The following is a 24,844-nucleotide window of genomic DNA, read 5'->3' as shown; positions in this document are numbered from 1 at the left end:
TACTATATGTATGAGTCCATACAGTAAATGAATTTAACTTTCTTTAATGAATAATTAAGAATACTGAACATGTTAATTTTTTAAACATGTACCTGTACTTTCAATTTGATTTGACTCTAATCCAGCAAACTGCCTTAGTCTTTGCTCAGCAGACTATTCAGTGGTAGCTTTAAAGTGAAAGCCTCATAAAAATCCATTCTCTTCATTCATAAGAGAGGCACTGATCAGAGTTTTGTGACCATTTTTCAGTCTCTGGCTTTGTGAAGATTTTACCTGCCTATTCCAATCTTAGTTGACTCCCAGCTCTCCTGAAAAACTGCCAGGAATAAGAATGGCATTCAAAACATTTTTCTACCCTTCCTACTGTGAGAGATTGCTAAATATTCCTATTAGCATGCCATGTGTTAGGGAGAGGAGGGACTTTAAAACGTTAGTTTAATACCTTTGAAACAATCAAACTGATTACAGACTTTATGTTGTCCAGTTATCATTTGTGACTGTCTGCATCGATCTTCAGTTTCATTCCCTAGAACACCGATGTCAAACTCCACTTCAAAACATGCTAAATGCAACATTCGGATCCATCTTTGCTTTATTTAGCACACATAAGTCAAATAATTAGGTGATTACCAGATGTCTAAAGAACTTGACTACTTCCTGGGGAGACAATACCCTTTTGTTTCAGGTGTGTTGGATCAGGGATGCGTCTAAACGCTACAGGTTACCAGGCTTCGGCGACTAAAGTTTGAGACCCTGCACTAGAAAATTCAGATCCTCTAATTTGGAGATTTCCATATTTCTGACAACATTCCCAAATCCATCATGTTCAATGACAGACAGAGGTCAATCACTTGAGGGCAGAACAGGGCAACGTCACTGTATCACACTGCCTGGCCAAAACAAAAAACAACAAAAAACAGGTCTCAGACTAATGGACCTCTGAACTACCTTTAGTTTTGATTACAGCATGTATTGTGAGATTTCAGAACCTTTTGATGAGGTTCTGAAAACAAGTCGTCTCAGAGATAGAGGACTTATTTTCATCCAGTGTTGCATGAACTCTTCACCAAGATGTTGCATTGGTGATGGGAAAGTCTGGCCACGGTGCAAAGTCTTCTCCAGAACATCCCAAAGATTCTTAATGGATTCTGTGGTTGAGTTGGGGGACGAGTCTGAATAACCTGGTCAGTCAGTATATTCAAGCAGTCAGCTAAACCTTGACCGGAAGAACTGCAGCAACCCCAGATCATATTCAATGCTGCATGTTGGATGCATCACTTGCCTGACCATGTTAAATTGTTCTAGAGTCCAATTCTTCTGCTCCTCTTTCTCCAGTTGGCCTCCCTGGTCAGTAGTTTTCTACAGCTGCTCAGTCCCAACCCATTCAGTTCTCTTCACATTGTGAGAGTGGAAATGCTCTTGCTTTTGTTATTAAACATAACATTGCTTCGAGTTCCGCTGTTAGTCTTCGGTTTGATGTCACCGAACACTTAAGTGATCGCAGATCATGACCATTCAGGATTTTTTTCCGACCATATTTCTTCCTTGGGGACAATGCTTCCCAGGTTTCCTTCCCTTCCAGGTTTTAATGTGTTGGACAGTTCCGAACCCAATTTTAGAAGCTTCTGCAATCTCCTTAGATGTTTTCTCTGCTTGATGCCAATAAACTGACCCTTCTTAAACAGACTAATATTTTTTCTTCTACCACAGAATGTGACTTTAAAAATGATTTTTACACATTGCATCAGTTGGGGTTAAATAACTTGTTGCTGGCTGAAAGATTATGCAATAATTATCAACGAGGAGACTTGTTCCACTTTGCTTAGTTCAGTCCAGTTAGTGACTTTTTTCTTTGCTCAGGCAAAGATAACAGCCTTCCTGTTATCTTACATCCGTGCTTCCTTTGTCTTAATATTATATAGCGCACAAGTACCGAGACCTGGAAAGTCTTCCTAAGCAACCACTTTCACACCACATATATCTGCATTTTCAAACTGCTCTTAGACATGGTGCGTTTACTGATAAGATTTAAAGTTCCCGGCTTACTAGTCACTACTCTGGATCAGTCAAGTTGAAAAACTGCAAATTTTTTGGTGCATCTCTCTTCACAAAGACCTTTAGAAAACTCATTAAAAGACTGTAGAAGTAGTAGTTTGTAATGTGTGGTTATTGAGGAGTTGTGCAGATAGATAGTGATTTATTTATTTTGGTTAATCAATGGTATATTCAAAATTATACTCTTGTGTAGGTGCTGAGCCAAATATGAAGGTGTCAAACGGGTTCTCTGTATAGCTGTCCACAGGAAACCAAGAGTCGTACCAGGAAGTTGTGCTCTCAGCAACAGGTGGTTGTGTTGTAGTTGTCGTCGTTGTTGTTGGAAGGGTGGTGGTGGTGACTCTGCCTCTTAACCTTTCGCGCAATTTGCGTAGACGCATCAGTCTGAACCGTCTGAGTCGCTCGGCTCTCTGAGAGTTGGCCTGACTCTCCTCCCCTGTGATGGCGGGCTGTGCTGTGGTGCTCGAAGCGGTCGACTTCACCCTGTTCGTTTTGGTGACGAGTCGAATGGGCCTGTTCCCGTTGCGCGCCATAATTTCTTTAATGCGGTCCCAGTTAGACTTGGCTAAGGTGAAGCTGCAGGGAGTAGCTCCAGTGTCATAGCCCACCATGCAGAGCCGCGTCTGGGGCGTGTGGCCGTCAGCTTTAGCCGTTACTTTGTATTCACCGGGATTCAGGAGCCGCCAATAATCCCCGCTGGCAGCTAGAAAGACACATTTAATTAGTACAGAACCTTGTTAAAATACCTGTACCCTCTTTTTTAAAAAGCATATAGTCAGGCTATAACCACGAACTTCCCTGTATTTTAATGGAATTTTAGGTGACAGAGTGACACAAATTAGGATCCAATTGTGAACTGGAAGAATGATGACATGGATATCCATCTAAACTGGTATGTTAGCCAAGGAGAACAATGATGAGAGAATGGGATTAGTAGTGGTACACACTCTAAACCTGAAGGAAAGTTATAAGAAGTCCTGAGAAGGTTTGTAAACCATGTCTTCCCTCCATTTCACAGCACACACCACTTTGTGTGAAACATAAAATCTTGTTCAAAGCCAGCGTACCAGTTTTGACATCATGCCGGATTCCCTCCACAGTTATTGTGGCGTTAGGCAGCGGGTTTCCCTCCATGTCTCTTACTATACCTTTTATTCCTCGATTCACCTGTGACAACAAGGCAAGTCATCTCAGAACAGGATTTAATTTCTGGTCATTTTTTTAACATAAATATTCTGAAATAAAACTCTCTTCCCCATAAAATACTGAATTTGTGCTCACTTGTTCCATGAAGGACAGAAGAGCCTCGCGGTTGTTCTCCCACTCCAGCGCCAGCTCGCTCTCATGAGGAAACTTGTCACAGCCGAGGAAGACGGAGAGCTCAAAGCAGTTGGTGTGAAGGTAGCTGAAGTCGTTCATACCTGTGGAGGAGATTTGTGGAGCTTAACATTATCTTGTAAGAGTTGTATTGCAGATGCATTTATCTATTGGACTAGGGTTAGGAGAAATCTTGAATGTGAAACAGAGCTTTAGAAAATATCTAAGCTTAGGGGAAAATGCAGTGGGAAAATGGCGCCTGGATATTGAACACCCAGTGATTTTCTTTGTCAAATAATGAAACTCAGACACATCTTAGCCCTTTCGGTTAGATGTAATATTAGTGCTTACTCTGAGTTTGCTTTTTTTTTTTTTTTAAACCCTCCTGTGGTGTCAGGAGATTGGGTCATTTGGACCCATGATCTTTTTACAAGGTTTTGTGTGTGTGTGCGTGTGTAGGTGTGTGTGGTTTTGAGAACTGACGGTCTGCTGGGACAACCCTCCCCTGTTTCCCTGCTGTCTGACCGTGACATCTGCTGCGCTCCTCCTGAGCATACTGCTAAGACTGCAGGAGGGTTATATGGTGCTACCAGTCTTGATTTTTTTGTCACAAAACGTGGCCATTCCTCTTTGGGCTATTTGCCATCTTCTACTCACTGCCCACCACTGGTTTCCAGCTGGCTCTATTAACAATCCCCTGTCCTCCAGTGACATCATCACCGTGGCAGGATCCCCGATAGGTCTCAGTCATGGTTAGATGGCTGTGTGCGTAGGACATTGCCAACCAGCGAAACATGGCGTCATCAGGAGTCTCTCTGAGCGCTCCTTCGTTCTGCCTCTGAATACGAGCCCAGGTCTCTTCGTTCATCTCAGCATTAACCCTCCAACGCCGACTGTCAGTTAGCTAACAAAGCGAGATGGTACAGAATCAATAATTGTACATTTTGGAAGATAATTCATGATGTTCTTTATCCTGTTAACCTTACAGAAATTGGAGGACGCTGCATATCAAAAGGGTACACCACCATTTTTTCTCCTGCTTGTAAATTGGCTCCGAGCACAAATGGATTGCGCTCCATCCATGAAATTATGGCTTTGGTCTCAACTGCAAGCTAAAATAATGACACATAAAGAAATACTTGTTAATATATTTGTGGAAGTTTAGTAAATACAGAATCAGCCTCTGTTGTTTGCGCACTTACAGAGCCACCAAGGAAGTTTTCTGGCAGCGGAATGTGATGGTTGGGCACTATGCGAGGTACCCAGCCTCTGTCCTCGGCTCCCCACAAAATGCTGTTGAGGTCCGGGAAGTTCTGGAAGATGTCATAACCTTCTTCAGTCCAATGACCCAGCGCCCAGTTTCCCATCTCTGAGCCCTGCAGGACAGCAGAAGGACAACATGAAACTCTGCATATAGATTTTATGAATGACTCACTTTTCTAAAACAGAAGCAACACTTTGCCTGACTTTTTGGCTTTAAAGCATCAAGGACTCAATAAATGTTAAACAATACTAAAAACTACTAATAACTAAATAATGTTTGGTAAGGTGGACATTGGACAATATTTAAACCTTTTTGTAAATAAAGTCAAATTATCACCATGTTCTCAACACTTAATTTGAGCCATTTCCATGAAGATATTAAGAGTAGTCCAAGGATCAGTCCCTGAGGAACACCATTATTTATACCAAAGTAGTCAGAAGTGATTGTTTTTGCAAGTAAACAAGATCAATCAGAAGAGCACTTTCAAGCTGTGTTGTAACAAAGTTCCAGTATGTTAAAGTTTGAACAACTGAATAAAGACTCAACATGTTTAGCTTATTTGAAAAGACATAACTCTGTGTTGCAAAGTTGCCTCATGATGAATCATGATGGAACAATGTCTTTTGGCCAAACGAAAACAAAATACAGATGTTCGCACATACATTACCATGCCATGTTAGTACAAACTCCTCATAGAAACAGACATGCACAATGGAGGAGGAATTATAATTTGGGCACTTTGTAGCCAAGCATCTGACGGCTTTATTTTTGCCCAAATTAAGGGATCCAAACAATAAAGCAATGTTGTGTGATGAAGATGAAGAGTGGTTTAAAATTCCTCCAAATTGAGTGGAAGACAGGAAAATTTCTACACATAAACAATTGCTTTGTGTTTTTGCTACTGAAGATGGTTCTTCAAGCTGTGAAATCATGGAGTGGGTTTAGTTTTGTTACACACCCTATATGGACAGACTGTTTTTCTAATGTCCACACACTTAAAAAGTTGTTACAAGGATGTACTTTCTTTTAATCTTCATTTTAGGTGGATTTTCTAGCCATTTAAAAATAGACAGACTAAACTTTAGATGTTATTTATGTCGTTGTGACTCTCGGGGTACGGTACCATCTCATAGGCGAGCTCGTAGGCATCTGGGTTCAGTGATGGCACCAGGTGAATCCTCACTCCGTCCACTAGGCGTCGCACTCTTGGGTTTTCATCTCTGTACTCTTTGCAGAGGAACTGCATTAATAGCAGGAGAAGCTCCCGACCCAGAGCCTCATTGCCATGGAGACCTGCTGTGTAGCGAAACTCGGGTTCACCTGAAGATGGGGTAAAGTAAAGTTGTAACGTCAGTGAAGTTTTTCCCAAGTAATCTCTCTGCCTGCGATGTTATGACATGTTCTGAAGTCTAAATGTCGACCTGTCTCGTGTTCGCCTGGGTTGTCTGAGATCTCCATGGCGTACATCTTGAGGCCTTGTGAGCTTTTCCCAATGTTGTAGATCCTTGTGATGTTGGGGCACTCCTCATTTATCACCTTCATCATCTAAAGCATTGAAATAAAAGAAGGAACAAATTTATTGCTGATTTATTTCTAATTTATTTTGACCAGAATTTCCTCTTCACTGTCTTGTACAAAACCTGTCTCATCTCCTTGTAGTTGTGATGTCTGAAGTCCAGATCGTCAGACGCGTTGACCTCATTCTCACTGTGATAGCTGCCTGTAAAATAACACCCATAATGTCAGAAATAAATAAATTAATACATTATTTATACAGACCACAATTCAAATAAAATTGGAGTCAGAGGGAGAGAGATAGCTTTCTTTCTTCATAAAGACTAGCTACTCAATAAGCTGGAGAGGTTACTGGATAGCAGCTTTCCAGTTAGCTAGCTAGATACTAGCTTCCTAGCTATCTAGCTTACTAGCATACTGAAAGTATTTTTAATTTAATTATTAAATCTTTATTTTACTTTTTAAATAATTAGTGGCCCATTTAAACAATGCACTTATTTACTTTGGACTCAATATTTCTCTTTCAGTTATTTGGAAAGGTACTTCAAATCAATGAAATTTCAGTCAATTAAATTTATCTCTAACTTTGTAGCTTTTGATTTTCCTCTTTTGAGTTTTTTTGGTGTTGGTAAAGCTGCTACTTTTCTAGCAGTTGGAATAGCTGTCATTTGAGCCTTACGGCTGAGAGACGTCTTAGAAGTTCATGTTAAAGAAATGGATATCTCCAGAGCTGTGTGTAAATATAGCCCATGTTTGCCAAACTGCAGTGTTTTTCTTTCCAGGGGAAGTTGACTGAGAAAGTCCTAACTCAAAGGAAGGAAACCCTGGATGAAAATTTCTAAATATTAACTTCTCAGTAATAGAGTTATGAAACAAGCTGGGCACCTGAATTAAATACACCGCCCTAAAATCCCAACGTTAGCTATTTTAATGTTACCTACAAATTGCAGAGTGTAGCTTAAGTGAGTCAGTTGTATAGAAAACAATAGATTGATTCAATGAAATAAAATTTTATGGTTTTTTTATGCCAGTACTTTTAAGGACCTTTCATATGTTTTCCTGCTTCAGTGCGTCTGGTTTAAATGAATGGACTGTTAAGTTAGTCGCATACTCAGTCACATGGTTCAGGCGTGTTAGAGTAAAGAAACATAGCAGTTCTCCTGACAGCCCATTTTGTTTGTCCTGAAGTTGTTGTCTGTGGCACTGACTTGGTAGCTGACAGGCCAGGACTTCGGCTCTCAGGCACAGGCTGCCGTTCCAGCTCTGGGGAAGGATCCGGATGTAACGCGCCACCACCGGTGTGGCGAACTGACTCATTACGGGTGTTTCCTTGTCCACGTTTCCATAGAACAGCTTGAGGAGGGGGATCACACAGAGAGAGGGATTATGTTTTTGAGATTTCTCTTTGAAAATCTTCGGCTGGAGTACAGCATTTAGATGCCGCTCACCCATTCGGCGTAGCCATCGTGCAGCACCGTCCAGTCCCGGCTGTCGTTGCTGAAGGCCACAAAGTAGGACGATACAAAATCCTCCCTGAAATGACAACATAAGTCATGAGTCCACAATCCTCCAAGCAAAACATTTCCTCTTGTATTGTCATAAAAATAACAGTCATGGAAAAATATTCTTGCCTTGAAAACTTTGTCACAAGAAAACTACAAACCTCAAAGCCATTGATTGGAATTTTGTGGGACTGATCAACACAAAGTGGGGAATAATTGAAAGTGAAATGATAATGAGATCTTTTTCTACAGATACAAACCTAAAAGTTGTTGTGTACATTTGTATTTAGTCTGCAAGAGTCAGAACCTTATACAACCAACTTTCACTGTAACGTTTGGGTATTGTTTTTACCACTTTTGAGGATCTAGAGATGGAAGGTCCTGGCCTTTTTTTCTTAGCAAAATAGCTCAAACCTATGCCGTATTTCCACTAACCATAAAATTGAAATTAAGATTAAGTTTTTTTTTTAATGAAATGTAATCCAGTGTTATGAGAAGAGATCAATTGAACCCCCACCCCCAAAACAAAACCTTTTTTAAATGCTGTTTGAAACAAAACTCACAGTTGCTCTGAGTTCCTTCCTTGGGTGATGACTCCGGTGAACTCCACCTCTCGCCGAGCGTCCACCTGGAACCAGTGCTCCTTGTCCTCAGGCTCTGCACACCATGCACCTCCATACATGTCCTCCTCATCTTCAGAGCTCTGCAAACACAGTTCACAAACCAGAGCTGCAAATAGACTATTCTATTCTTCATCATGCATCATGTTTGTTTGGAGCATCTAAAGGGACAGTATGATGTATTTTTCCAGGTACATAATACATAATTAAGTAACTATGTTACCCCCAATTGTCATAAAAATGCTATAAACATCAAATATGACTTAACAAAAACTTGACTTTGTGATTTGATGCCTTGAAATTGGGCCTCTGTCTCTTTAAAAACTCCTGCTCCTTCTGAAACTCTGCCTTCAGGAAGTCATAACAACATGGCTCCTCTGTTAATCTGTTAACAGTGTTTTTACCAGCGTTTCACTGACAAGTAGTTTGTAGAATGAGCTCATGTGCAAGTTTTTGCTAATTGCTGCTGGCTAGTCTGAAGGAGCTGAGTGGGAAGGGCCGCTCAGTGAGACGGAAGTTTGGAAAGGAGGCCTTTAAAGCGTGAAAGAATCAAAGCAACACTCCAGGTATGTTTTGATGAGAGAACAACATGATATGATATGAAGCTCAAAAATTTCAATTTTACATAATGCTACCCCTTCAAAAGGAAGATTCTTAGATCCCATTAGTTTGGCTGTTTTATGGCCATCATACAATGTACAAAGTGTGATCGTAAAGTTTCAGCTGGTGGGTATCAGGTGTTCAGATCGTTTCCTTCTACAGGCTACCTGCATGTTGAGGCGTCCCCTCTGAACCGCGAAGCCGTGGTGAGACTGAGAGGAAGCCAGCAGCTGGTCGTCATCCACCCGGTGAGACTCCAAGCCCAAAGGAGGACACTCTGACACCAAGACAACAACACGCCAGATCTCACTGCCAAATGTCTCAGGATCAAACCAGCCCATGTAAGTCAAAACAATGTTGTAAATGTCGTACTTTTTGGCTGAGCAGGAAAAGCCGCCTGCTTCAGTCTCTCTGCTTCTTCCTCCTCCCATTGTTTCCTCTGCCGCTCAGCTGTGGGATTATAAAGCAAACAGAACCAATTTACAGAGGATCACGCTCCACGTTTTCTGTCCTACTAATGCTAATGTGTTTTTATACAAAATTGGGGCCATGCCTTAACTTGTTGATGCTGTTTTGGCAGAAAGATTGGATCCTTCAATATGCCGAGATATGTTCTTTTCATGTGGTTGAGCAAAAGTCTTTTACAAAGAAAAATCTCAAATATGTGACAGTTTTATTGAGAACCTTTTACTCATTTAACCCTAAATATAAATATAGTTCTACCAGCTGCTTTCTAGTTGGTACTTTATTCTGAGTGTAAATGCATCCTCAGGTTTGCTAGAGAACAATAACAGAGTGTATAAGCCGGAGGTCCGGACCGGTACCTGTACGACCCGGGAGCCTGAATTGACCTTATTTTTATTGAATCTTGCAAAGGGAATTTTGAAAATGTCCTTTTTTTTAAAAAAGGAAATTGTCAAACTATTAAACTAAAACTGATGCATATTTTTGGAACATTCCATCTCTTTTGAAAATGTTTCAAACAAGTATGTAGTTTGGAACAAAAAGATAACAAAAAAATACTTCATAAAAAAATAATATTTCTTCCACCACTAGTCTCATTCTTTGTGACAATTCTATCCATTTCTCTCATGAAAACACCTAAGAAAATTTTTTAAACTTGCCATTTTTTTGGAATGATCTTTACATTTTGTGTTTTCCTGCTTTGTGTTTTTATGTTGCTTTTCATGTGCAGATATAATTTTTTTTCCCCTCAACCACACTAATGTTCTTGTTCTCATCTAATGAAAGGGTGGCTCTCTCAGGGCTGCAGTTTGTACCCGTTTACTCATGTCCCATGTTGATTGTTTGGGTACTTTTGTTCTTTGGATGGGCTGTACTGAAATGTCAGTCACCCCCCAACCCCCCACCGGAAATTCATTCATTTATTGAAGCTCAATGCTTTTACATTTTTGGTTATTAGAAGTCATAATGGTGAGAATAGAGATACATGTGGTTGTCGATCCCTCATTTAAGCAGACTTGTCCTTAAAAAGAATCAATATTTTCCATCTGTTACCTTTCTCTGCTTTCTCTTTGCGGGCTCTCTCCTCCTCCTCTTGTTGTTTCTTTGCTATTGCCTCTGCCACTGGAAAAACACAGAGAAAGTCTCTCATCGGCCACAATCAAGATAACAGTCTTAATATTTGTCCAGTTCTCAGCTGGATAAAGACGTACAGTCAGAGTAATCATACTCTTCATACCAGGGACCAGCGAATGGAACAGACGTGGTTTCCTCTAGAACAACAAGAAGAAAGAAATGGTATAGATATATTGTGTTAAAAATATTTCAGCAGTGATCTTTTCACACGAGGCCATTAAGAAAAACAAAAAACAAACACATATATACAGAAATCAAAAAAGTGGGAGTTTTTGTTATAAAATTACAGTAATATTCAATAAATTAAAACATGCATTATGGTAAGGCTTGTTTGTCATATTAAAATTACTTCATGACAATAGCAACTACTAAAAATACTCAACAGTAAGTTCCCTTTTTATCTGATAAAAACAAACCTGCTGTAATATTCTAATCCTAAATGTCACGTTTTCATTAGCTGTTGGCAAATAAATAGTCTTAAAACATCGAGCTGTGTATAATCAATCAATACAACATGTTTCACAAAGTGTGTTACTGGGAAAAAGATGAATTTTTCATTTATATCATAAATTATTGAAAGTGTCTGACACAGTATCTTTCTTTTCATTTTCAAGCAAATCCTGAATTTGTCCCACAAGAATAGTGAAATTATGTCCACAGTTGTCCATAAATTTGATGTTATTTGGGAACAAAATCAACACAGAAGCATCTACAGTATAGATACAAATATAAACTGTGTGACGAGGGCTACCTGGTATGTACATGATGACCTCAGTGGTTGTGTCTTCCTTCTTGTGTCCTCTGATCCATTTGTCTGGAAATATCACATTATCATCACAGATATATGAAGATGACTTTTATATCTAAAGTCAACTTTTGTACTGAATTTTGACCTCATCTCATCTGAGCTTCACTTCAAGCTAAAAACACATTTACTGTTGACATAAAGTAATGTAATAATAAAGTATCACATGATAATAAAATAAAATGTTGCGCCAGGATCCTTCCTGATGTCGTCTTTTTCATGGTTTGCACCAGTGGCAACATCCGGTTGTTGATCATGTGACTCGTGTGATGCGAAAAAAGTGTTTCCTTTGCAGTTTTATGAAATACATCAATTTTGATATGACCAAAAAAACACCTCATCCTAGCAAAAAAAATCTTTATTGAAAAAAACAGTGTTTTTCAATAAAGAAATAGCCATGTTTCCATAAAGCAAATTTATTTTCGAAATGCCAAATTGCACAATTATACGGTGACTGGAAACGCAGCTTGAGAGACTGAAGTGTTTCTGATCCAAGCAAAAACTCTTTGAGCCATCAGTTAGTGTCAGGTGCTGCAGCTGTTTTTAAGTGTCATTACGCACATTTCTGGTGAGTTTAAAAAAAGTTAGTGTGGTGCAGTTTTCATTTGTTTTCTCTTTGAAAACATCACAATTGCAGATCTGTTTAGCGGAAAACAGAATTTTTCCACTTCCTGCGAATATGTACAACCACTAATTACAACCCACAGAAACCTCAGTGCTTTGTTGTTAAAGGCTTAAGGAAAAGCTTTGGCTCCAGAAGCAAAGATGCTGATTAAAATGGCATCTGGCAACCCACGTTGTCCATGTCGGGTTTTAGTAGCAGATGAAGCTGAATAAAAGGAATAATTAGTTTTACAATGTTACTAAATTGTAATTCCATCCCTGATTTACGATGTGGACGTTAATGTTTGTTTACTTTGTAGGCTAGAAAAGCAATAACTTATTTCCACTAAATTGGAAACAGGGCTTTGTTTTGTATTTCTGCAGGTTCCCTTTTTAAGTAAACTGGGATCAAAATGCATAGACCAGTAACCACAGGCCCTAATTAAAGTTAATTAAAGACTTTAAAATGAAGCTTTTTTTTTTAGTTATAATTCACCTTTTTAACTGGCACCTCAGTGGTTAATTGACAATGTTTTCACAGAATACATTCACAGATGTATCAACTCAAATGTCTGTTAATCTATCAGAAGTTTGTGAAAGGAAATCCAAAAGTCATACAGTTTAAAAGGCAGTTATACCTGATACTGATTAAATGTATCTAAACTTTTGAATTCGAGAAAAGTTCCAAAAAAATGTCTGAAAGATGTTCTCGCCAAGTTTTCTGGCATTTAACAAATAGAAATACTTTGGTAATTCTAATAAGTTAAAACAAGAAAAGTTTGGTCAGATTTAACAGTGAGAAAAAAATGTTTGTCTTTTTATTCAGTGTATGTAAATATTTTGTTTCAACTGTAAATAAATGCATAAATAGCTTCACATTTTTTTGTTTTAGAAAGGTTTAATTACACTTCCAGAAATGTAGTTTAATTCTTAATGTTTAGTTTTTTTCCCCACCACTAAATACTTATAATAAAAATTATTAGATTTTGCTAAACCTTTTCTCAGAGGTCATGCCACTGCAATAAAAAGACACATGTAAGGATTTCCTTCTCTGTGAGGACTCGGGCTGGGCGTCTTACCCAGGTCTGGCTCAACAGGCTCCGTTGGAAACTCGGGTTGATTCGCTGTAAAGATCAGATCAAAGCTTTAAGCACACTGAAATCTCTTTATTTTATAGCAACAGCCTGTAACAGTCAGAGTATTCTGGCAAAAAGATCACCAAGTTGAATACTGCTCCCCTGACTCTCCTCCTACCTGAAACCATAAATCTGAAGTGAACTCACTTGTTTCCAGGCCCACTTCCTCCTCCTCCAGCGGAGGAAGGCGGAGCTCCGGCTGCGCCGTGGTCGTTACCAGCTTTGGTTTCTTGGTGGGTTTAGGCGTCTTTGGCTTCTTTGTGGGTTTGGGTGGCTTCGGTTTCTTGGTGGGCTTTGGCGGTTTGGGTTTCTTGGTGGGCTTTGGAGCTTTTTGCTTTTTGGCTTTAGCCTCTCTCTCTGCTGCCTTCTTTGCTTTGGCTTCAGGGAGACAAAGACATAATCCGTTAATTGAAACCAGAACACGGCGAGTGAAGATGCCCACACAGAGCAGCTGTGTCACTTCTGTGGATGTTTAACTGCTACATAGCCAGCAAGTGTTTTACTGCAACCATCAATCTGCATCAGAAAACATGTTCAGACTGGAGCACGGGCAGACGCTGCATCAAATACATGTAGATTAGTCTGTGCAGAAACAAAGTGCCGCTTTACACTACAGAGAATCAAAATGCATCATGGAGAGGAGTGTGTTTGGGTCCAGTGTAAAATGCTGTGTTAGAACCTGTCCTATCCCTGTTAGTTTTCTCTCTTTCTGCAGGTGTAGAAGCAGATGTAGAGGGACATTGACAAATCATCCATGGCTATTTGGTCTGTTAGCTATATTATTTTATGTGAAACTAAGTTATCTATTTTAATTTATGCAAAATTAAAATAGATAACTTAGATCTGAAATTTCTTTTTTTGTTTAGTTTAATTTTGGAGTTTCTGAATAAAAACAATAGAAATTCACGCACACTAACATTTTTGGCTGATGCACTGTAACTCATTTCCCTCCCACCTCAGGCTCCTTGGAGTTGTCCGCCATCTCCTGACGTTATTCTTACGGATTACCTGGCCACTCTTCCTCTTTGGGTTCATTGTCTTTTCAGATCACAACACTTTCTCATGTTTCAGTCATCTGGCTGTTTGGTTCTCCTCTGTGGTTCCCATTCACCTCTTCCTTATATTGTTGCATAAAGCGGTGAGGGCTTTAGCCCAGTCCACTAGTTTTCCTCTTCTTCCTTTTCTTCCCTTCCTAACATGAGTTCATTCGTAACATTCCCTACCATAAATTAAATATGTTTCATAATAGTGTATACTCCTTCTCTGATCTTGTCACATTTGTGCACTTGTGCTGACTAAAACCAAATGTATGTACCATTATACTTTAAAGCTGCAGTGTGTACCTTTTAAAGAAATATGTTTTTACATATTTATTAAAATTATTATGTTATGAATGATAATTTGTGTAGAAACTGAACTCTGAATTCTCCCAGTACTCCCAGTACTTACTTCAAAAATACACCAGTGAGACACAACCAATCAGAACCAGAAGGAGGGTTTTAGCAATGTCAGTCACTCACACGCCCTCTTACCCCCTTTGCTATCTGCTACACTACAGCCAGTTCACCGCAACATAGCCTGCCATGAATGCTAAGGCTAGTTAGCATTGCCACAGATGACGGCGGATAAATAGGTTTCCTGGAACGACAAGTTGTTACTCCGCCTTTTGCACATTTAGCTTTGGTACACGAGGTTGATTGACAGTGTTAAGACCCTCCTCCTGGCTCTGATTGGTTGTTTTTGATTGGGAGCAGTGCATTTCTTCAGAGGGCAATAGGTCAGGATGAGGTGGAGGAGCTTGATTTTTTCCACAGATTATATATCTCATATTATACTGACACAATATGGTGACAGTTAAGTATGCACCATTAATAAATATGGAAAAAAACATATTTTTGTAAGTTACACACTGCAATTTTAAGGATGTCATTTTCATGGTGAAGCAGCCACTAATGTCTTTGCTGCTGTTCACTAACCTTCTCTAATAAGTCTCTTCAAACGCAGCTGGAGTTTTGTACTGGGAATAAAACATGAATATTTATTAACTAAGTTGCTTATAAAGGTGATTTGTTCCAAAATGTGGAACATTTCAGGAGGGAGTTATGTTTTTCAAAGACATAACTTGAAATTTCTTGAGGCTGTAACCTGAAACTAAACTCTTATGTTGTGCAGTTGTTGTTGTTGGTTTATTATTATTATTATTATTTTTTTACAGAAGATAAAAAACTAACACTACCCTAAAACGAAAACTCATCTGCATCAAATTAAATCAGTGTTATTCAGAAGATGAGCTTGGGCTTGAGCAGAAAGAAGCCAGTAGGAACATTCTTGCCAAGACTCTGAATCACATCACTTCACTCGGCTCGTGTTAGCAAAATGGAGATAAAGGAATTCAGACCTTGGCAAGGATTAACAAAACTGCACAGACAAAGGCAAGTACAGACCTTTATGTAACTACTGTTACTCATGGAAAACACAGGTAGCCAGGTTTGTGGTTTAGCTGAATGTGGAGCAGAGTCACAACATGAGCTCCCTTGCAGTGGTGTGTCTGAAAGTGGGGCCTCTTGTAAATCCTTTCTCCGCACTTATGGAAAATTGTAGTGGAAAGATTTCAGCTGTTAGTCATTCTGTGTGGTTTCCCCACAAATGTGCCTTCTATGTTCCTTTTCCCATAAAAAACTTGCTTTCTCATTAGTATCATTGTGCTTTTCTAAACCAGCTCCTGAAATCTATACGTAATGTAAATGGGTAGTTTTACCCATGTTAGGACTTTGCATTGACTTTCATGCATTTATACCAAACCCGAACATTTTTTCAAATCCTCTCCAACTGCTAACCTTAAACAAAACCTAATTCACACCTTACCTCTAAACCTAAACTCTAACGCTAAACAAGGGGGCCCACTTTATTGGGCCTTATGGGGCTTTGGTCCTCATAAGGCCCATCACTCTTCAAAGGTAATTAAATATGCCAGAAATGGTCCTAAAAAGAATAGCTAAACAAGTACACACACACACACACACACACACACACACACATACACACACACACACACACACACACACACACACACACACGCATAGAGTATGTCTGTCCATCGTCACAAGAACTTCACATTGACTTCCATTCATTTTGTATTCATTTCTATAGTTTAACCCTGACCCTAATCCTAATCCCAACCTAAACTAAATTCACATCTTAGTCCTAAACTTAACCTCTAACCCTAAAACAGCACCTCAAGAGGTCCCTACAACATAACATTGTCCTTATAATGCATAAAATGCAAGGCCACACACACATATACACACACACGCACACATACAGGGAAAGCATAACGTGTCAGCCGTATCGTTGTGGTCCTGCCAGGAAAATGTCAGGCCACCAGCTGAATCACTGCAAGATTCTGGCCAGTCATCCCAGAATCAGAGGCATGTTCAACCAAACAACATTCCTGCAGCTCTTGATCTGCTTTTGTTTTGGAAAACATTTGCAGAGAGGTAAGAATATTGCTGAAGCAAAATAAATGTCTGGACACATCTTTTTTTTCTCTCTCTCTTCTCAAACTAAATGGCTGTCTGCTTCATAGATTAATTGCAGACTTTCCCGCCTGTGTCGCCTCAGAGTCTCAAATTTAAAGAGACATTTCAGGATTTTAAATTGTGTTTCTTTTAAAAAGGTTAGAAGCAGTTAAGCAGACAATTCCTTTGCTCTCTTCATTCATTATTAGTTCAAAGTAATTGGTTTTGGATGCCAAGGTTGACAGCTGGTCTGAAAAAGGACAAAAGCAAAAATAGTTTTCTGTTTCAAAGAATCTAAATCCAAAAATTATTCTTGGCGCTTTTATGCAAGCCATTTTTGTGAACCTTCATATTTGCTTTGTGTACTCAGCAGTATCAAAGGCAAAGCTATTCTAGAAGTTTAAATGAGTGTTAAATTATTTGTTTTTGGATTTTTATTGAACATAAATCCTTTACATTTTGCTAACAATACTTGTTTCACACAGGAAGGTCATTGGTGGCACACCACCACTTATCTCCATATTCCATATAAATAATGGTCTTTTCTGTAAACGATTTTCAAATTCATATAGAGACTAGAGCTATTTATAAATACGTTATCTATCTTTATGTTTAGCTCCACATTCAGTTATAAAAGCATCTCACTCAGACACATGGCGAGTCATCAGGACTCAGTAGCTGGAATAGTGAGCGTGGCCACAGCAAACTTTGATCAATGGTGTTACTCAGCTTTACAAATGTGATGTATTTGCAATGTGGACACAGAGTGGAATGACTCTCCTCTGCTCTGATCACTGGTGACAGTATGCTGCAGTACAGGAAGTGGGAGGTGCTCACAGCAGAGTGCTTTTGCCATAAAAATCTCCAACAACACAGAAAAAAAGATTTCCTTGTTTTTTGTTTTGTTTTTGTTTTTTGTATAAGAAGTCGCTACAGGGGTTTTAAAAGTCCCCAAATATAGCGACAAAGTTTAGAAGTAAGCAACAGTGCATCTTTCCTCCTGACCACAGCCCTGCTTACCAGCCTCTGTTGAACACCCACACTTGGCTACACCCCTTGGTGTCTTTTGGCTCCACCCACTTTGCTGGTTTGTTTCCAAATTTGTGAAGGGTGAGGATAAGCTTTATTAAGGTGGTTAGTTACATTTTAAGACTGTAAAAATCCGCTTTGGTTCTGGTCCCTTTTGCTTCAGCATTTGAGACCAACTTATCTGGATCTATACTGAATGAAGACTGTATCAGCCTGCTAAATGCTATCTATCCATAATAATAATAACCTGTCCGTCTACCTATTTGTCTGTCTAAACTAGTTATCTGCACTCCCCCTTGTGCTTGTTCTCCAGCTCATTCAGCAAATGAGGTCAAGAGACTGAGATTTTTTTTCAACAATGAATTGCTAAAGAGAAATAAGGAAAATATGTGGATTTCAGCTGATGTAGTCATTGCTATAGTTAATGTTTGTTTTGCTATTGCACAATTTTTCCATTTTGTGCAGCCCTGTGAAGAAACCAAGCGCATTTTCTACTGCAGTTATGATGTAATATACTTTTAACAGAACTTCATTTCAACAACTCCACTCTACTCCTTTAAGGCGGCGGGCTGTAAGTGGGACCTCTGACAACATGAGAGGCCAGGAAAGGTCAGGAAAACTCACAGATGCATTTTTTGCTTGAGCTTCAACTTACCGGCCTCGATTTCCTCAGGGCTTTTCTTTTTCTTTGCTTTGCCCTTCTCCTCTACTGTAACTTCAGCTGGCTCGTCTGACATTTCAGCGTCCCATCTGCCCCGGTCTCCGATCAGTCCCTGGGGTTCTCTCGCCAGAGCTTTGGCTCTTGACAGCTGCTGCTCCTCCACAGGTTCTTCGGCGCTGACCAGAGCCCAACAAAGGCTCAGCCCGACCCAGACCACCAGCACCGCGACCCTCATTTCTCTGAAATAAAGCATGAGGGTGAATTTCAGCAGATGTACTCCAGGGGTAAATCCTAAAACTAGATGCAGAGATAGCTCGACATCTGACCTGCAGATGCAACGGAGGCGTCTGGAGATGAGGGCATGAAAAGGAAGAGTCTAGAGAGCTTCCTCCTCTCTAATGAGAGCCTGCACAGGCTGAGGAAGAAAACTGCTGACTTAACACACACACACACACACACACACACACACACACACACACACGCCTCCTCTGCTGCCTCTTACTTATCCGTCATAGCCCTTCACCCCCTCTTTCCCCTCACCCGTCTCTCAGGAGAGGGGAGGAGCATCTGTCATGCATGGGACATTCCTGTGAGGGAGACAGCAGAAGGAAAAAGGGGAAGAAGTGTAGGAGGGTGACTGTTTGGCTTTTCACAAAAGAAATTGACTCGACTCTCAGGTTTGCTTGATGCAGGCAGAGCATAAGGGGGCTAATTATAACTTTGGAAAAACTGATTTCAGACTGAACAAAGCCAGAGGAATCGCTTGTGGGAAGAATAAGAGGAGTAACATGATGGCCGTTTGCTGTGCAAAACTCGGTGATTTAAAGAGACAGTATTGTGTAAAAGTTACACATCATTTTATAATGTTATTCCCTCATCAAAAACATACCTGGAGGGCTGCTTTGATTCTTTCATGCATGATTAAGAAATCCTTTAATCTCCCATGGCAACCATTCAGTTGTGCAAAATGCCTGGGTGGACTTAGCATCGCAGCTCCTCCCAGGAACTACAGTTTCCAAGCTTCCCAGCTTTTGCCTCAAAGAGCCACCCTCCCCCAGAATCCCCGCATTCAGCTCCTTCAGGCTAGCCAGCAGCAATTAGCAAACACCTGGTGACCCACGCATCTGTGAAGCTCATTATAGGAATTACTTCTCAGCACAATGCTGGTAAAATCGTTGCTAAAGGGTTACTAGAGGAGTTATGTTGTCATGACTTCTTGAAGGCAGAGTTTCAGAAAGAACTGTAGTTTTTAAAGAGGCAGAGGCCCAATTTTAAATCTTCAAATTATGTAAAATTTATTTTAAATCATACTTTATACAGCATTTTATTTAAAAGTGAAACTGTCATCTTAAGCGCATCGTCTCACAATTGTGATTGAGATTGTGAGCTAACAAATATTAGCAAAACAAGTCTTTCCCAGAAGTATGATGCTTGTGAAATGTATACATTTTGAACTTTTGAAATCTATATTTAGTGATCACTGATAATCCAGTGCAGAAGAGTTTTTACATGAATGCATGACTTAAAAAAGAGAACTGTTCTAAAGTCGGATTCTTCATAAACTGAATAACATAACGGACAGCAGGGCGTCCCCTTCATGATAACACTGTCTTCAGTCAGACGTTCCTTCAGAACTGCTGTAATACAGACCACTACAGGAGACCCTTCCTGTCCAAAGTCATTCCCATTTATGAGTTAATGAAAACATTTAATTTCACAAAACATTAGGAAAGTATTACTGAATAAAACTGAACAACGCAAATTGCTTTTTCTGCGATAAAAGCTCCACATCTGTATCTTTAGCATTAGCTTGCAGTGCAGGCTCTTCTTTAGTCTAATGATCTCAGTAAACAGATGCTACAAAATTGTACCAGTTATCTAAATCATCAAACAGAAACCTAAAATAAACTCAGGCCTGGACTAATTTTCCAGCTGGACATCAGAAGCCTTCTTTATCTCTGTTTTCTTTCCTGTCCATCTGGTAATAATTATCTCTGCTGTAGATGGATTTAGGTTTGACTCCAGCATCCTCTTCAGGATCTAAAGGTCCCTCAGCATTTTATCTCATGATTAATTTTTACACTGCCGTGAAAAAGAACTCTTAACTTTTAACTTTTGCATATATATGTCAAGTCACAAAAATAAATGATTATATATTTTATCTGGGATTTTTTGATACAGATCAACACAAAGTACATATTTGTGAGGTGAAGGGACTATTGCTGATGTTATTTTATTTTTTCTTCCTTATTAAAAAATGTGATACATGCCCCATTTACTCTCTCCATGATGTTTATTCTACAATGGTCTCAAACTTTACTCAGTGAAAAATTAGCTGGCTTCTGAAATGGAAATGGAAATATTGGTTTTAAGGCCACCAGATGGTTCTTTAAAATGCACCAGTGCTTTGTTTCTGTCCCTGTTTTTGCTGGATATGCTGCTGGGTTAAAAATGGCCTGACATCTGAGGAGAGTGGGAGCCAAATTACATGCAGATGTGCCGCAGAAGGATTGTTTCTGTTTGTGATAAGTGTGTCAAAAAGACTTTTTACAAAAAGACCAAATTCAGTGGTGGAGTTTCATTTTATGTTGTTTTTTTTATTGTACATAAAAAAGTAACAAATTCATCAGTTTGACAAGAATTGAGCATCTCAGTAAAAACTATATGTGTGGATCTGAACAAGCAATGCAGTTAAAGTCTTTAAAGTTCACTCTGAAAAATATTTTCTGTTTTCCCATGATGCTGACATTTCACATTTGCAATAATACATTACTTGATGAGTAAAAACATGGAAATGTTTGCTGGACATAGATGGTTACTTCCAAGATCAGCTACTCGTATGAATGTGTTATATGTCGCCGTCTACTGGTCAGAACCGCAGCTGCAGCACCTCTGTACTGGTCAGAAAAACAAACTTTACCAAAATTTTGACTTCGACACTTTTTTTTTTTTTTAGTAATTTTTTAATCAACACGACACAAATTGAAATTCATGCTTTTGGTTTAGGAATTTTATTTTAGAAAAACATAAGTTTGTCTGCCCAAAACGACACTAAGTATCAGTTTATTTTTAAATTATTCACGAATTTTACTCAGCTATTTTTTTTCTTGTAGTCGCTTAAATTGATTTCTAGATTAACAACTTTTGAAGTACAGTAAATCATTTTATTTATTTATTTTTGCTTTATTAACTGAAATACACATCTGTATGAATGGAGAACCCTTTTTGATTTTTTTTTCTTTTATATTAGCTTTAAAAAAAAAATCTGAATTAAAAACAAACTAGTTAAGATCCAACAATGTGTAGGAGTTGATGAACAGGCATTCTTTTTTTTTTTTTTTTTTTTACCACATTTTTAGTAGATTTCTTGTTCATCTTGTTTGTAACGTAAAGAAACGGCATGAAGTAGTTCAAACATTTTTCCATTTTTTAGCCTATCTGGAAATAATAACTCTGATCTTTACCACATTTCTAAATTTACAGAATCTGACCTCAAGTGTAAAAAAACACCCACAAGAGATTCCACATTATGATAATTTATTAAACAAACGTGAAACCAAAACGAAAATATTTTATGTCCACAAAAGTATAAAATTATTCTGATACACCTTTGAGGGTCTTATTAAGCTGCTTATAACTTCTACTTAACAAAATATCAATGCAATAATAAATAAAATTAAATCAGTTAAAGAAAAAAAAACATTTACTCTTATCAAAAAGTAAAAATAAAGTATAAAACATGTCACATTTCTCCTATTGAAATACTTTCTGGACAGTCACAGTCTGGCAACAAATTCCTCCAAACGTTGCTGCAGGTTCTGGAGGAGTTTTCTGATTCTGGCCCATTTCAAGCTGGAGTTCCTATTACGTTTCATGTGTAACAGTATGGGTAGGGCATGAGAGGCAGCGTAGGAACCAGCTGGAGCCGGGGGCCTTGCTGGTACAGGGGCCCGCAGGTTAGAGCCGCGCAGACCGCAGGGTGGGACGGGAACGCCGGGATGAAGCCGCGCTGCTCCTCTTCCTCCTCCTTTCCCCGCAGGGTCACGGTCTCCTTCCTCCACTTGGTGCGTCGGTTCTGGAACCAGATCTTGACCTGAGTCTCGGACAGGCGGAGGGCCGCGGCGATGGTGTGACGCTCCAGCACCGACAGGTAGTGGCTTCTCTGGAAGCTGAACTCCAGAACCCGCAGCTGTTCCGGGGTGAAGGCGGTGCGGATCCGACGACTCTTCACCTTGAGCCGGGGTAGTGACTCTGTTTTACCCACCGTACGGTGCTCCGTCTTTCCATCTCCCTCATTAGGATTATGATTTTCTAAAGAAGAAAAAAGGAGAAAAAAAGTTAAAGTCATCGACAATTTGAAAAGATTCTAAATAAGATTTGAGCTGATTTTTCACCTGCAGCTGATTCCTCCCCAGTCGAGTTTAATTTCCGGGTAAACTTAGTCGGATTCAAGATATCCTCCACTGAAAATGGTGTTCTTTGGCTCTGTGGTACTTTGACTGTAACTGGCTGCATGTCTGCTTCTGGGGCCTCCCGGGCCCCTTGTGAGTCAATATATATATATATAGGCATCTCTTTCAGATGTGCATTTTATTCTAAGTGAGGCCATTCGGCTCACAGGAACAATCGTAACTTTTGCAGACACGCTCCGGCCTTGTGGGACCCCCGTGTTGGCCCTTCACAATGTAAATGAGGAGGATCCGGAGGGGCCCCTGAGCTTGTTAATTATTGTGCGGCATCTGGTCAAAATGTGCGCTCTTTCATTCCCTCCGTGTTACTTTTTGTACTCGGACTTGTCATTGTTTGCAAATAGGAGATTTTTTCACGGGTGAAGGCTCGTTGTGATGCTAATTTATAGACCCGTGGAGGGGAAAGTTGGAACCTCTTCGTCTTTGTGTTACAGTTTCCAAAAGCACCATTTGTCCTGTTATTGTGTGGCGTGTGTGTGCGCGCGCGTGCGTGCGTGCGTGCGTGTGTGTGTGTGTGTTTGGGGGGAAAGGAGGGGCAAAGACAAGTTTATGACAGAACATCTCATTATTCCAACTCTCTTGCAATCCCTTGTGCAAAAGTGATCAAAGTTTGAACCTCTTCCCATTTCTTCATGTTAGTGCATTGTATTGGGATTGTACAGTTGAAACGAGAGGTTTGCTTCAAATAAAAATACTCTTTTTGTCACTGTCTGAAGTTAAATCAGACCAAACTTCTCTTGTTTTAGTTTATTTAGAATTACAAAAATTGTTTTCTATTTGCTAAATGCCAGAAAACTGTTGAGAACATTTTAGAGATTAAAAAAATTTCTCCTGACAGATCCGGTGGAACTGGGTCAAGTACTGAGCTTCTTCTGATCTTGAAGACATAAAAAAAAATCAATCTCGACATGTTCTTTGTCTTATTATTGTGGCATTTAGCAAATAAATAAGTTTGTGTTTCTAGCCGAGCTGAAAGCTGTACTTGCAGCGACACACTAAAGTTTTGGTCCCATGGGAACGGAAGAGAAATAAATGCATCTCACACTTTTTTGATTTCTGCTAAAGCATCGAAAAACAAGTATTATGTACACATACAGGTCCTTCTCAAAAAATTAGGATATTGTGATAAAGTTCATTATTTTCCATAATGTAATGATAAAAATTAAACTGTCATATATTTTAGATTCATTGCACACCAACTGAAATATTTCTGGTCTTTTATTGTTTTAATACTGATAAGTTTGGCATACAGCTCATGAAAACCCAAAATCCCTGTCTCAAAAAATTAGCATATCATGAAAATTTTCTCTGAACGAGCAATTAACCTCATCATCTGAATCAACAAAGTAACTCTAAACACCTGCAAAAGATTCCCGAGGTTTTTAAAAACTCCCAGCCTGGTTCATTACTCAAAACCGCAATCATGGGTCAGACTGCTGACCTGACTGCTGTCCAGAAGGCCATCACTGACATCCTCAAGCAAGAGGGTGAGAAACAGAAATTTCTGAACGCATAGACTGTTCCCAGAGTGCTGTATCAAGGCACCTCAGTGGGAAGGAAAAAGTGTGGCAGAAAACGCTGCAAAACGAGAAGAGGTGACTGGACCTCCATAACACCTCAGCAGAGCCACAGGCTGATTGCCTCCACGCCGCATTGAAGGCTGCAAAAGGATTCCTGACCAAGTATTGAATGCATAACTTAACATAATTATTTGAAGGTTAACTTTTTTGGTATTAAAACACATTTCTTTTATTGGTCGGATGAAATATGCTAATTTTTTGAGACAGGGATTTTGGGTTTTCATGAGCTGTATGCCAAAATCATTGGTATTAAAACAATAAAAGACCAGAAATATTTCAGTTGGTGTGCAATGAATCTAAAATATATGACAGTTTAATTTTTATCATTACATTATGGAAAATAATTAACTTTATCACAATATGCTAATTTTTTGAGAAGGACCTGTATATATAGTGTTTGTATTAGTGCAAAGCAGTTTCTACAAAGTAGTTTGTATTAGTCTGTCACATAAAATCCCAATTAATCACAAAACATTGCAACTGTAAAGGGTGTGAATTCTTCTGTAAGTCCCTATGCTCATGTTTTTATATTTAAACTCCCCACTAAGCTTTGAACATCTCCATTACCTTT

At 39.3% G+C, this 24,844-nt stretch overlaps 2 protein-coding genes across 3 annotated transcripts; both read right to left on the bottom strand.

The window, feature by feature from the left end:
* Positions 1 to 28: 28 nt before the first annotated feature.
* aebp1a (AE binding protein 1a) lies at positions 29 to 18,687 on the bottom strand. Of its 2 annotated transcripts, XM_015033604.1 has the most exons (21): positions 18,551 to 18,687; positions 18,219 to 18,463; positions 13,164 to 13,394; positions 12,960 to 13,004; positions 11,224 to 11,286; positions 10,550 to 10,609; positions 10,392 to 10,460; positions 9,246 to 9,323; positions 9,041 to 9,150; positions 8,217 to 8,356; positions 7,600 to 7,684; positions 7,360 to 7,504; positions 6,277 to 6,356; positions 6,058 to 6,181; positions 5,760 to 5,956; positions 4,575 to 4,748; positions 4,359 to 4,484; positions 4,030 to 4,276; positions 3,337 to 3,476; positions 3,123 to 3,222; positions 29 to 2,758 (listed from the first exon to the last, which is right to left on the bottom strand). In XM_015033604.1, the coding sequence occupies exons 2-21, from the start codon at positions 18,457 to 18,459 to the stop codon at positions 2,211 to 2,213; spliced, it is 3,003 nt and encodes a 1,000-aa protein (XP_014889090.1). In that variant the 5' UTR covers positions 18,460 to 18,463; positions 18,551 to 18,687; the 3' UTR covers positions 29 to 2,210. The 2 variants fall into 2 exon arrangements, with proteins under 2 accessions (XP_014889090.1, XP_014889089.1); XM_015033603.1 differs by lacking the exon at positions 18,551 to 18,687 and having other exon boundaries at positions 18,219 to 18,477.
* A 3,351-nt stretch (positions 18,688 to 22,038) lies between these two features.
* On the bottom strand, positions 22,039 to 22,623 carry pnx (posterior neuron-specific homeobox). The gene has a single exon (XM_015033599.1). The coding sequence runs from the start codon at positions 22,570 to 22,572 to the stop codon at positions 22,096 to 22,098; it is 477 nt and encodes a 158-aa protein (XP_014889085.1). The 5' UTR covers positions 22,573 to 22,623; the 3' UTR covers positions 22,039 to 22,095.
* Positions 22,624 to 24,844: the final 2,221 nt, after the last annotated feature.

Source organism: Poecilia latipinna, unplaced genomic scaffold, assembly GCF_001443285.1.
Source record: "Poecilia latipinna isolate Pla-1442-1.1 unplaced genomic scaffold, P_latipinna-1.0 Scaffold274, whole genome shotgun sequence".
In the NCBI taxonomy this organism is placed as follows: Eukaryota; Metazoa; Chordata; class Actinopteri; order Cyprinodontiformes; family Poeciliidae; genus Poecilia; species Poecilia latipinna.
The sequence above is the reverse complement of the archived record's forward strand: the minus strand, read 5'-3'. Positions and strand labels throughout refer to the sequence as shown.

Excerpts from the sequence above, each read along its gene's own strand:
- aebp1a (XM_015033603.1), bottom strand. The coding sequence starts at position 18,477 with ATGCTTTATTTCAGAGAAATGAGGGTCGCGGTGCTGGTGGTCTGGGTC. Across the intron at positions 11,287-12,959 it reads GCCTGTTGAGCCAGACCTGG|ACAAATGGATCAGAGGACAC; the intron begins GTAAGACGCCCA and ends TGATATTTCCAG. Across the intron at positions 3,223-3,336 it reads TTCTGTCCTTCATGGAACAA|GTGAATCGAGGAATAAAAGG; the intron begins GTGAGCACAAAT and ends TTGTTGTCACAG.
- pnx (XM_015033599.1), bottom strand. The coding sequence starts at position 22,572 with ATGACTTTAACTTTTTTTCTCCTTTTTTCTTCTTTAGAAAATCATAAT.